This window comes from Gymnogyps californianus, chromosome 1 (genome assembly GCF_018139145.2).
Source record: "Gymnogyps californianus isolate 813 chromosome 1, ASM1813914v2, whole genome shotgun sequence".
Lineage (NCBI taxonomy): Eukaryota > Metazoa > Chordata > Aves > Accipitriformes > Cathartidae > Gymnogyps > Gymnogyps californianus.
This window is the reverse complement of record NC_059471.1, coordinates 67,032,502-67,045,861: the sequence shown is the minus strand read 5'-3', so window position 1 is coordinate 67,045,861 and position 13,360 is coordinate 67,032,502. Positions and strand designations below refer to the sequence as shown.

The window sequence follows — 13,360 nt, the reverse complement described above, 5'->3', positions numbered from 1 at the left end:
GCAGCCGACAGTGATCCTCTCCCATTGCCCTCACGGTCCCGTTGAGCTGCCCCGTGCCTTTCTCGCCCTCCCGCACGTGGCTCTGCCCTCCTGGCTTTACGGTCTCCTTCACACTACGCAGCCACACCTGGGCAAGTGCTGCTGAACTCAGCAGAGTTTTAGGTTCCCCAGCCAGCGACAGATGGGAATAGGCAGGATATAATATAAGAGAGAAGAGCACGTGAAATTCTTGACTGCAGTTTCGTTAGAGTACAAACTCCTAAGTTTCGAGAGGCTCCACTTCGCCTCCTGTACAGACACTTGCACCCTGCTGATTTCTACATCATCTTCACCGTGTGAAAACAGAAGCAACAACATTTTCCTTCTGAACATAATTTGGGATTTAATTTCATGATTAATAGTTAATTTGTTGTTTAGATTTAGTTGCCTACTGAAGTCCATGTACTGTTAAATTATCACCTTTCTGCAAGCAGCGCAGAAAGTGCTCTTTCTTCATGAGGCCTCTAACTCCACATCTCACCGAGTCCGGTTGCTCCCCTCCATCAGATTCACCTCAAAGGCTCCTGCTCAATACAGAAAAGGTTAAATCCTGCTGAAGACCTGCTGCTTCCCTCCCTGCTTTTCCCCCTAACCTCTTCACGCCTCTGCTCTCATTTCTGAAACTGCTATGTGGGACCCTCCACAAGCCTTTTAACCTCTGGGCAGCTGTTTCATTTTCATCATTTTCAGGCCACTGCCCAATCTCCTTGTCTCATTTCAACTTTAAGTATACCAACACATTTGTCCTGAATATCAGTCAGCTCATGGTGTAATGACTGAAAGTACCTTTTTGTTCACCCTCCTCTCCTTTCTATGGGGCATACAAATTGGTCCAATGTCTGTAAACTTTATTTTTCTTTTACTTGGCCTGACTCCTATTTCATCATCTGAAAACAAGTTAAATCACCCCAAATTGGTGGCTATTACGCTAAACTATCACATTGCCTGATCTGGGGCAGAAAAGCACAATAAATCTCTCTCTGTGTTCAGAAACTCAGCATTGTTTAGCTGACAGAATAACCCTGCCATATTACTACAGCTGACAGACTCAGTTACAGCTGTCTCAATGTCCAAATAATCCAAAGTCTCTCGGCTAACCTTATATATGTGCCCATTTTAAAGACTTTGCCCCCACCATGTGTCCTGTGGAGTGAGTGAAAGGCAGGGCACGCCAATATACCTAGTTAAAAGGGATGAAACCCCGGCCCTGCTGAGTTCACCGGGCAATTTTGGGGTTTGACATTACTGGGGTTCAATAAGAGAGTAAGAGCATTAGTGAACAACTTCGACAAGCAGCAAGGACACCAGCGAGCGTGGAAGGACTTTCTAAAACCCAAGCTCCCCTTGCAGCAGGGGCGTTTAGAGAGCCGGTCGGCTCTGCCATTTGCCGTGCGCCCTTTGCTTTTCTGTCCGTGGGGAGCTGCTGGGGAGAGTTTTCAGTCCTGCTCCTCTGTGCACAGAGCAAGCTCAGGGTTGGGCGTCTGCCTCTGAACACACCAGAGCCTTCGGTTTAAAGCAGATAGAAAAGGTACTTAAATGACACCTGTATGTTCTCTGCTCTGCCTCGTCATATACCTGTATGGCAAAACTTTTATTATACATAATCGGAAGCTGAGTTAGCATCATCAGAGATCACCTGCAGAAAACAGAAAAACATTGATCTTAATTTCCCCAGCTGAGCAACATGGTAAACACTTTGGGAAACGGTGCTCACTCCCACTGCGGTCCCCTATATCCCAACAGACGGCTACAGGTTGTAGTGGGAGAATTACATCCGCCATTTGCAGGTTAATTGGAAAAGAAAAAGAAAAGAAAACCCAGAGAGAAACAAGTTCTCCTTCGCTTTATCTGCTCTGATAACAGCTATCACACTGAGTCTATCGCAAGCCCTACAGGCACTCGGCAAAATGCGTAACTCTGCCGATCTGCTAAGGCAGTCAAGAGAAAAGAGAAGGGCAATTGATAGGAGCTAACTTTTCTTTGCCAGCCTCAACACCAGCATTATCAACACCCTTTATAAAGAATTGTATCTGCTGCGGGTTGATAATGGTGAGCAGGGGCTTTCATTGGTATAGGAAGTAATCTCGGTGACCTTCAGCAGAGAAGAAGGTATAAAAACCAAAGTGTTTTTCTTGGGCGACTGTTTGGGCACCGGTTGAATTTCTTAGTTTCCGAGGAGGACGCGTTTTGGGGAAACTTTGTGAGAAAATGGCAACGTTAAATGAAAAAAAGACCTGCAGCGAACGGATGGAAAATTTCCGTCGTTTTGTCTGGAATCCAGAAACAAAGCTCTTCATGGGCAGGACCTTGATTAACTGGGGTAGGTTTTCACATGCAAGAGTCTTCTCTTCCTTCTGGTATGCTTAAAAGCCTTGGGGGGGGGGGGGGGGGGGTCGTCCTAATGAATGGGACATAATATGGTGGTAGATGTAATTGTTGAAGACATCAGTTCTCATATATGCTTCTGAGCCACTTTTAGGGTGGCCCTATAAGCTGAATCGATTAGATCAAAATCTTGATCCAAGTAGTTCCTGCAAATGTAAGAAGACTTTAAACTGGTTTTGGACCAAATACTTAAAGAGGACAAAACTTAACACATTAACAGTTAACTTATTAATAGCTAAGGGTGATGGTTACAGTGTGGTTCTGACTGCTGATTAAAGAGGGTTCTGGTATGCGGAGAATTTTGCTTAATTGGTGGGTTTTGTCCAATTCTCTGGAAACACGTTTTGCTTTTCCGAAATTCCTTTCTAAATTATTGTCTGCTCAGTAGATCTTCTCTCTTATCACCGCGTGCTAGTGCATATTTCAGCTGAGTCTCCCTGCCCATAGCCAAACTTGCATCTACAACGATGATGTATTTTCTGATCTGCATTCTGGGAAGGGCAGCCCTGACCATTGTAAGGAAGATCCCTGCTCTTCCCACGGACCGTAAGAGTAGCTGCAAGTTTCCAGGTGAATTTTTTCTGCCGTGCAGCCCATGAGCGTAGCTTAATGGCCATTCTTAAAACCAGAATTTTACAGAAAATGAAACTGAAATGTGAGCCTTTCCAGTTTGGAGAGAAGAAGGTGCTACGAGGCGCTGATGATTATAGGGACCAGTTTCTGACAGCCCCTCAAAATAACCACTGGCTGCTTATAGGGCACCACCAGCCATGTGTAAGACGCATTATGCACATACAGACAGAAACACAACATTATTCTGCATCTCACACCAGAATAAAACAGCAAGATGACACATTTTGCTGAAGGTGATTTCAGCTGTAAAAGGCGGTGAAGTGATATGAATCTAAAATCAACACACCTGAAATACTGACGTCTGTCATCCACATAACACAAGGAGCAACTTGTTTTTGTCACAGAAATACCTCAGCTGTGTCACTTAGTCCATGTGTAATAAGTAGATAAATGGTCTTAATATGTGAAGTTACCTCAAGAAGCCACACAATCTTTTAAGCTTTAAATAATCTGAGCTAAGCACCAATTACTTCAAAAATCCTTGTAAAACTGAACAAATGTACTGCCAAATTTTTCTAGAATAGTCTTTTAAGTGTAGAGAAAAAGATCCAAAACACCTGTCCCTTTGCAGGGAAAACCTTCCTGGGGCTAAGGGCGGAAAGGAGACAGCCGCTGCTGCCGGGACGGTCCCGGCTGTGGAGGGATCACTGCACCGCCTTGCTCGAAAAATTAGATTTTGCCTTCATTTTTTTCCACAGTGTGGATCAGCCTGTACTACCTGGCTTTCTACGTGGTGATGTCAGGACTGTTCGCACTCTCCATATATTCTTTAATGAGGACGGTGAATCCGTACGAGCCGGATTACCAAGACCAGCTGAAATCCCCAGGTACTGCCACAGTCCGGCCGGCTGCTGCCCTGGGGGGAGTTAAACACCCCCAGGCTCCCACAGCGGCTGCGTGGGGCTGGGCTGAGACGCATCGGCAGAGCCCGGGTGCGAGGAGAGACAAACATGGAATAAATCAGGTTGATTCTCCCCAAACGATCCCCGCAAAGTTTAACCTCCGCCTGAAAACACTTTTAGGCTTTATAAAAAAAAAAGGGCGTATTTATTTCATTTATTCATTTATGGATTTTTACATTTATATTTATATATAAAATATATACGAATATAGTCATGAACATATAATATAATACAATATAATGTAATATAATATAAATGAATATATATATTAATTTATTTCGTCACGCTATTGAGACAATCAGTGCCTGCCTGTAGCAGTCACTTGCAAGTGGAGAAGCCATTCCCGGGCTGCAGGGCACCTCCTCTCCCCACTTGGCAGGGGTCAGCCCCTGGGGAAACTCTGATTTCTGCTCCAGCCCCCCCAAGCACCCCGGAGGGTTTTGGGGTGCTCAGCAAGACGGAGGGGCACTGAGGCGAGCAGCCTGGGCTGGGTATTTCCACGCTTGCCGGCAGCATGGAAAGTCCCTGGGAGAGCAGGAATCCCCCCCGCTGGGATGTGCTGTGCCAGCGGCCAAGCAAGTAAAAATAAGACAGAGACATGGGATTAGCAATAAAGATTTGTGGGACATGAAGTGAGACTGGGGAGATCATCAGCGAGAGATTGTCAGTGCACACTGCTAAAACTTCACCCCCCGATGGCTTGTTTTTACAGTGGGAGGGAAAAAATTACTTTTTCGAAGCTGTAGCCCTAAAAATTATTCTGTCTGCTGCTGTTGTGTTTTGAAGTTTCCTCTCCCAATATTCAGTAAGTTTGGTGTTTGCTGGCAAAATCACTCCTGTGAAATATTAAATGTGGCTTTTTCAAACGCTGTTTCTCACGCTGCAGTACGATCTGTTTCTTTAACCTGATGTGACTATTATAACTGTTATTGTTAACAAGTCCTGGGGAAATCCAGTGCAATTGCTGGAATGATTTTGCAAGCTGTTCTGATAACAGCATGGGTATACATAAAAAGAAAAGAGTTTAGCAGCAGCAGAGGCTTTAGGGTTTTGGTTGAACAACTCACAGCTGAGATGGTTTCCATACGTGGTTAAATCCTCCCCAGCAGAGCCTGGGGATCTCCTACGCTTACAATAACGAGTCTTGATGCAGCGTAATTGCTATTGTCAATTTAAATAAACAAATCTGTGCCTGGCACCTCTGCTCTGCTTTGCCTTCCCTTTTCTTCCCCCACAAAGGTGTAACGTTACGACCCGACGTTTATGGGGATAGAGGACTACAAATTTATTACAACGTATCCGACAACAAAACCTGGGAAGGTTTAGTGACAACTCTTCGGACTTTTCTGACAGGTAAAAAATGAGGTTTCCTGCATAATATTGAAGAAATGTGCTGTCCTATCTCCCGTATTAGGTCTGAGGACCTTAAGTTAGTGTTTCCATTTTCTCTTTGTCCTTCTGAAATCACAGATTTTGAGTGGAAAATGCATCTTCTGAAAGGGATGAGCAAATCACCTCATGAATCTATAAATCAAACATATGTAAACATGTCTATTAAAAGCAGAGCTCTGCTTCAGAGCTTTTACTTTGTTTAATCCTAAATAGCCTTAATAAAATAGGCCAATAGAAAGTTTGAAGGAAGAAGGAGGAAAAAAGGTCTTTAAAACTAGGCTCATCTAAATTAATCTAATACTGTCCGTGACTACAAATATCAAAGTGCCATAATAAGTCTTGCGAAGCCGTTGCATAGTGTCATCGGAGAGTATAGTCAAAGTAGGTTAGGTGCTCTATTTGCCTGTTCATATCTTAACACATTTATATTCCTTTTGAGCCTTAATATCATATTTCTGTGTTTCTCATACACATACTGAGAAAAACTATATTTGAAATTGACTTTATATGGAGCTATCAACACAAATTGCCAGTCTTAACTCAATTTGATCTCTTTTTTTGCTTTGCCTGGGTATTCTAAAAAAAAAAAAAAAAAAATCCCCCAAACAATTTAAACTTTCCTCATTCCATCTAAGCCCAACTTCCCTTGAAGTACAGTCTCCCATGGTATAACCTCCAGCCTGATATTGGGATATATAACTTATATATGAAAAACTTCAGAGGGGAATTTTTCTTTCTTCCTTCACACATCTAGCATATACGCCAGCTGCTCAGCATCTGAACATCAACTGCACCAGTGACACATACTTCATCCAGGACACCTTTGATGGCCCGAATAAAACAAAACTATCCTGCAAATTTACCTCAGATATGCTTCAAAACTGCTCCGGCATCACAGATCCGACTTTCGGATTTCCAGAAGGAAAACCCTGTTTTATTATAAAAATGAACAGGGTAAGTACAAGCTCAAGGTGCTGAGCAGTAAAGAATTCACCAAAACCCCCCCAATAGCTCAAGTCTCCGCTGGGGAGCTGCTACATCGTCTGCTGCCGCGGGCTCTAATCTCTGCTTTCTACTGGGAAGACAAATTCATATGCTTTTCCCGAGAGACCTCCAGAGTTACCAGAGAAATAGTGAGACTTGGTCACCACCCCTAGGAAAGTAACACAGGGCAAAGCGATCTCTGAACTGACTCTCTAAAGCTTTGGCTTTTGTTGTAGTTTTTTTAGCATCTCCGTAGCGCTCTCATCCGACGAACTAGTACGTAAAACAGTTTCATTCTGCCATACCGCAATCCTGTGCCTTCAGCCGAGGCGTTAAGATGTGACAGTAACTGAAGTGATTTCAGAGAGGCGATACTTGCATGCCTTATTTCTCCAGGCTGCAAAGAAAATCTTTAGCAGAACCTATAAAAACAAAATTCAAACCCGGTGGATATTTTTTTCAGTGAAAACCAGCAACACATATTTTTTGGAGAGGAAAAAGGGAATCTTCGATGTTTCCTTTAATTTTTTCAGGACATAGACGAAGGCATAAGCATTTTATTTTTGTTTTCAGGTAAAATTCCGAGCCTTCTAATTCCATTCCGGTAAAAAGCGAAGAGCTCAAATTCTCCTCCAGTTCCTGATAGACAAAATCACTTGATTTTTGGTTTGGCTTGCACTCTAGACATTTTCAAGAATCTGTGCAAGAACTAACTGTGAGAGGAGAGCTGTGCCCCTGATTTTGGCAGGTGAAACGCAGGCTTTTCCCCAAAACGCCTTTGCCTCCTTCAGCAAGGCTGCACGCCAGCCCCGGCAGGGGAAGGGCGCATGGATAGTGCCGGGGGGGGGCTTTATCTCCTTTCGCCTTTGCTGCTACAGCATGCAACCCCACTATTTTTGTAGGATCAAATGGGCCCAAAGGTTTCTGCCAAAGCCAAGGTTTTCTAACAAGGCGTAAGATGAAAAGCACAGAGATTCAGCTTTTCCTTTATTGTCACGCAATTAGCTGTTTTAAGAGACCCCTGGCTGCTGGAGCATTAGAAAGAGCAAGTGGTACATGTGGGTAAATGAGCTGGACTTGCCAGGAGGTGCAGCACTACCTGTCCTGGCCAGGCTAGAGCCCATCTGCAGTGCCCATCCCGGGCAGCACGGAGTCCTGCTTCCTAAATATCCAGCCACGACACGGTTTTTCACCCAGGTACATAAGATGAGATGATCTGTTTGACAGTGCCTTACGCAGAAACACATTAAGCATCCTTTGAAGCTCAGTTAACCGTTTGCTCGTTTTTATCTCAAAACAGTTTCCAAGATGACCAAATGTGTGTTTTCTATTTCAGATTATCAAGTTTTTCCCTGGCAATGGCACTGCACCAAGGGTGGACTGCACATATGTGGTAAGTGTACGAGGTCCGAGTCTCAAAAATTTCAAGCACTGCAGCTCTGACAGCAAGTGAAGAGCAGTTGCGACCAGAAAGATTACCCTGCAGCTCTGGAAATCAGATGATTCTGGCCAAATACTAGGAATATTCTCAGTTCTGTGCAATTTCTTGCACCAGCAGACATCCTAAGAACAAAAAAAAATGTTTGCTTTATTTTTAAATCACCCGAAAAATTGTTTTTCCATGCTGCAGAGAAGAACATTTGCTGTTTGCTTTCAGCTCCCAGTAGTGAAGTTCATGCCTCAGAGCAGCTCCTTCAGGCTCTGGGCACATTTCAGCAGGTCCCCATTCACTGAATTCACAACTGCTATGAAAGAACACTTGCCTGTTTTTCTTGGCAATAGTAACAGCAGGAGATTTCCACTTTTATGTGAAAAAAATAAAAATAAGACCGGCGCTAAACAGACTGCTGAACTTGAGTTTTAATGCACACTACGCAGCTTTTAGCAGCAGTAAAACACTTGCCCAGGGCTGGCTGACGATTGCCTCGCCAACGAAGCTTCCTTCTTACTTTTCAAACAGGGTGACGAGTCTCGCCCGCTGGAGGTGGACTACTACCCCGTGAATGGTACCTTCAACCTGCACTACTTCCCCTACTATGGAAAAAAGGCGCAGGTGGGTGCTCATGTATTTCAATATCACTTTTCTTCTTTATCTTTGTATAAGATGAGACGTATGGGCCATCTCTGCAATCTTACGAGAACTGGAGAGAAGGCTAATTTTAAGACTTCATTTTTAAATTGGTGGTGTAAAATTACTTTTTTTTTTTCCCCCCTCCTAGCCCAGCTACAGCAATCCTTTGGTAGCTGTGAAATTTCTCAACATTACGAGGAATGTAGAACTTAAAATAGTGTGCAAAATCATTGGAGCTGGAATTACCTTTGATAATGTTCATGATCCGTATGAAGGAAAAGTGGAATTTAAATTGAAAATAGAAGACTGAGCAGCAACAGAGACACTTCTGAAAAACACATGTGAAGAGTAAACTTACCTACTATCACATTCATCCGTATTTATTTTCTCACTATGATTTCCATATAAATTTACACAAATTACAGTGCAAAGAGACGTTTTCTACTGAAAGATGACCCATATAGCTAAAAATCAAGATACCATTCTCAGTGTGTGAAGGAGATGAGGATTATCTTGATGTACATAGCTTAATATTCCATGGCTACGGTATGCTGCTGCCTTCATGCAAATATTTGTACAAAACAAGTTTCCTCTAAACTGAGCAGCTGTGCCTTCAAAGAAAATAAGTATAGGATCAAAACATTATTTTCTGTCACTTTTCAAACCATAATAACTAACTGATGTATGATACTAAATCTTGGATATTGAGAAATAATTAGATAGCTAGGAAATAAATCAATACTTTGAAATACTAGCAAGTAACATAATTCTCAATCTCTCTTGTATAGGATGTATAAATTATAAAAGTATATTAAAATTATCTGTATCCCAGTGGATTGGTTTTTTGTACTAGTCAGCCAAGTCAGATTTTTTTAGTTGACAAATCAATGACTGCAAAAGAAGTGAACTTGAAATCTTTCCTCTATCTTACAGATTTTATTGTACCACTTACAACTTCTGTATGTATATAACTTAATAAAAATGACCGGTAAGACTGTAACATCCAGTTACATCCAGGAGAACTGTGTTCATTTAACTATTAGAGGTTGCCATTTGTTTGTTTTTTTTTTTTCCCAGCAGAATAGCCCTGTACTGCAATGATGAGTTTTGGGTTACTTGGAATAATCTGGAAGATGCTGAAGTAACACTAAATCTTTAAGTGAATCTAAAATTTGAAAAGTCCAACGCTACCACATATGATAGAAAGACACAAGATTGCTGTGTCTGTATAGTATGTTAGGTGAAGTCCAGGATGCTTCAGCCAGAGAGTAAACATCGCACAGAAAAAAGATATTCAAGAGAAGAAATCATTTTTCACCTTCACTACCTGGGTATCTTAGGAAGCAGGAATATGTAACAAGTCAACCTCCTTTACTACAGTGACACTCAGACAGCCAGCTTGCAGAAAGAATCCATTTGGAGGGGAATATTTCCCCTTCAAAACCACAAATGGTATTTGAGCCTTTATTAGAAAAATTGGGCATTCTGCATTTCAGAAACAATAAGAAAATGCATCCTCATATAAGATTCCCCCCCTGCCCCGCCCTTTCATGTTTCAATTTTTACTGTGGGAATTTGCCTCTCTTCTAAGAGGCTGAATGAAAATCAACTTTATATCCTTGTTGGAACACAGGTCTCCCCCTGTGCATCTTTCCAAAATAAGATGGAAAACAATAAAATAATAAAATACTTTTGATAACAAAACAGTAATTCATGCTCAAAGGTAATTCAAGGTTGTCTACAAACAGAACATTTAAATATTACCAAGAAAACCGAGAACTCTTCCCTTGGTGTCTCCAACATAGGCAGATCCTCTGCTTGACTGTATTTGATTTAGCGTCTACAATTTGCACGTTTGAATCAGGCGATGCAATATTACAAGCTCACATTTTAGTTCGCCCTACAGCACAACACAGGAAGATGCTGAACAAATTTCCCACGGACTGGGCGTCTGCATAGCTACAGCTTCAGAATGACAGCCTAGACCAACTTTACAAAAAGACCTTTGATGGGATAAAGACATTGAAAGGAAAGACTGAAGCGTCCCCGTGTTGACCAAAGGATGATGTGCTCTGAGGTCAAAAAAAGGGTATACAGTTCCACCAGATCTGGTTCTTTAAGTACAAAGATTGTCACCCTGAATTTAGATTTCCCTTGAACTTTTAGCCATCTGAGATTATTCTCTTTCTTTACTGGAATTACACATAATAATAATAATAATACAGAGCAAGGTTTGTGGCTAGCATAGCTGAAGTAGAAAAGCTCTGGGAAAGCTCTAAGTGTATTAATCTGGGTATAGTTAATATTAGCTTGCCTGGAACCCAACTATAAACACACTTAAGCAGCAGAACAACCAGCATGCAAGTATTTCGTAATACTGCGATGGCACAGCCCAACACTACGTACAAGCATTTCACGTAGTGAGCAATGTAACCATCAAAGCAGCAAAGACAGGCTTGCACAGTTGCACTTTGGAGACATCCGAGCGACATAAGTTACAAGATAAAAGACCAAAATAAGCACAATGGGGAAGGAAAACGGGCAGGGCATCCCGCCCAAGGCGCAAGAGGCATGACTGGCAAAAGCAAAACCAATATAAGGGGCAGCTGAATCCCCCTTTAGGCCGGGGGGGTGGGGTTGGGGGGGAAGAAGCATAAACCGCCAACAATGACAGGGGAGAAACAAAGACAGACACTTCCCCTGGCGGAAGAGCTCTCCAGCCTGATCGCCTTTCACCTTGGAGACTAATGAAGACCTCGGCCATCAGTGCCAGCTGTACAGCAGCAGCTCCATACTATGGTATAGTCACAGTTAATTTAGCGTACAAGTGTTATAGACTAACAGTTTTATATACATAGCAATAATGATTAATAATATGCAAGAACTAACCATTAGCACAAAGTGTGGTGTTAAGGAATGAATTCAGTAGTTCTGTTTTCAAGTTTAAAACTGGCCTCATTTATCAGTCTTTTAAGCACTCCCATGCAAGTCTCCAATTCCTTGAGAGACACAGAGGGATACACACCCACATGCAAGAACATATATAGATGTATACATAGATACACGTAAATTCAGCCGCAACATTAGAGATATTTGATTAGACCGAACAATATAAACAGGAAAAAAACTGTCAGGCTACATGGGTTTTTGGTTAGGAAACTGAAGCAGCATATTTAAGAATGAAATCAAGTAAAAGCAAATTCCTGAGTTCAATTAGATGTCGATCAGGTAAGGCCACCTGACAGACAAGCCAGTTAGCCCTCGCCTCTGGAGCAGCGGCGGGGGCGGGCAGGCGTTACCAGAGGAGACGACGGGGCGGCTGTCAGTGCCAGACTGTCTGCCCTTTTTCCTATCAGCTGCGCAACAGAGAGGTTAGCCGGGAGAAGAGGCAAAGGGAAGACGATAACAACATGCCATGGAACTAGTATCATTGATGCCGGGATTTTTTATATCCAATAAATTTTAGTTTCCAGACTTAGCCCTTAAAGGTGTTAAATAAAACTCTTGAAGATCAGTGCAGAGAGAACCGAAACACAGCAGTTGCTTTGAGATGTATCTTCCTCTTAAATCCCCCATCTATTCCTATGAATATTCATATGACTGGTAAAGCCAATAATTAAAGTGTAAAGCCCTAATGTCTATTATTAAAAATGATGAAGAAAAATTAACAGAGTGCAGAAAAACACTGAATACAAGCTCCTTGAGGCTTAAAGGATTTTTTTGCTTTGACTATGAGACTACAGCAAGTTCAAAACATTTGCCCTCTACCTTTCAGAATTGCTAAGTACTATATATTAATAATTAAGTCTTTGCTTAATGGTCCCACATGATGTCATTGCTATTGCACTTGGGAATTCCTCTCATCATTTCATATAACTGGTTTTAATCTCTTACCTGTAATAAAAGTCAGGCGGAGATTGATTCTGCAGCAAATGAAGCTGTCTAACCATGTGCTACTTTCAGTAACTGGATGTAGAGTAACAGCTGCATCAACAATGCTTACAGAAAATATTTTATGCTTTGCACATATACTCCCTTCACAAGGTTCATGTCTTTCAGATACAAAAGTTCAAGCTCAAACAAGATTATCTTGTTTAGCATAAAATAAAAATGTGCATGAAAGAACAGGCGTCCTTTTCCTCAATTTAATTTGAAAAACTCTCTCTCACTGGGGACAAAGACTGTTCACTTTTCTTCCCTTTCAATTTCTTCTTGATACCAGAGTGATAACAATGGACGCATGGCACTTCTCATTATGTTAAGAGCAGAAATTGGGCTGAAAATTCCCTTTTTAGGATCCCACTACATCTCTCTCACTTGGTCTAAAATGAGAAAGAACTGAATTCTGAAGAGACACTTGGGATAACGGCCTTGATCATTAATGCGTGTATTTATGCACAGTCCTACTGTTACCAATGTGGGAATTCTATCATTCCAATCAAAATATGTTCCAGCGGTTTATTACCATCTTTATCAACTAGATAACTAATTTTAATTATTCTGATTTCAAGTCCCAGTCCTTAAATCTTGTGTCACTTTTCTCTCTGATATTGATGAGCCTGTTAAAATGGCATCTTTTTGTGCGACCTGACATAAATCCAGTAATTTCTTTTTTTTTTAATAAACCAAAATAGAGTTCCTTAAACCTCTTACTAAAAGATCATGACCTTAGGTATCAAATAACTGGGGGAAGCGCTTTTTTCTGAGTCTTTCCCAATTCTTTCAATACCGTTTTTAAATGATGATGCTAACAAGTACATACCTGCCCACTATTGGTCTCGCTGTATGTATTTGGATGCAACATCACTTTCCAATCCATTATTAGTTTTACCTATACATCCAAAATCAGATTAGCTAGTTCCTTAAAACACCATGTAGGAGATCTATGCAGTTCTTGTCCACCTCGACACCCAGATCATTTTTAGGATCCTACATTTTCAGCATATAGTCTTAC

General features: G+C 41.7%; 1 protein-coding gene across 1 annotated transcript; it reads left to right on the top strand.

The window, feature by feature from the left end:
- Positions 1–2,247: 2,247 nt before the first annotated feature.
- Positions 2,248–8,716, top strand: ATP4B (ATPase H+/K+ transporting subunit beta). The gene is made up of 7 exons (XM_050915120.1): positions 2,248–2,359; positions 3,756–3,884; positions 5,199–5,312; positions 6,106–6,305; positions 7,672–7,725; positions 8,296–8,388; positions 8,555–8,716. The coding sequence occupies exons 1-7, from the start codon at positions 2,248–2,250 to the stop codon at positions 8,714–8,716; spliced, it is 864 nt and encodes a 287-aa protein (XP_050771077.1).
- The last annotated feature ends 4,644 nt before the right edge of the window (positions 8,717–13,360 follow it).

Coding starts and splice junctions, on each gene's coding strand:
- ATP4B (XM_050915120.1), top strand. CDS start 2,248: ATGGCAACGTTAAATGAAAAAAAGACCTGCAGCGAACGGATGGAAAAT. Junction 3,885..5,198: donor AGACCAGCTGAAATCCCCAG/GTACTGCCACAG, acceptor TCCCCCACAAAG/GTGTAACGTTACGACCCGAC. Junction 7,726..8,295: donor CAAGGGTGGACTGCACATAT/GTGGTAAGTGTA, acceptor CTTTTCAAACAG/GGTGACGAGTCTCGCCCGCT.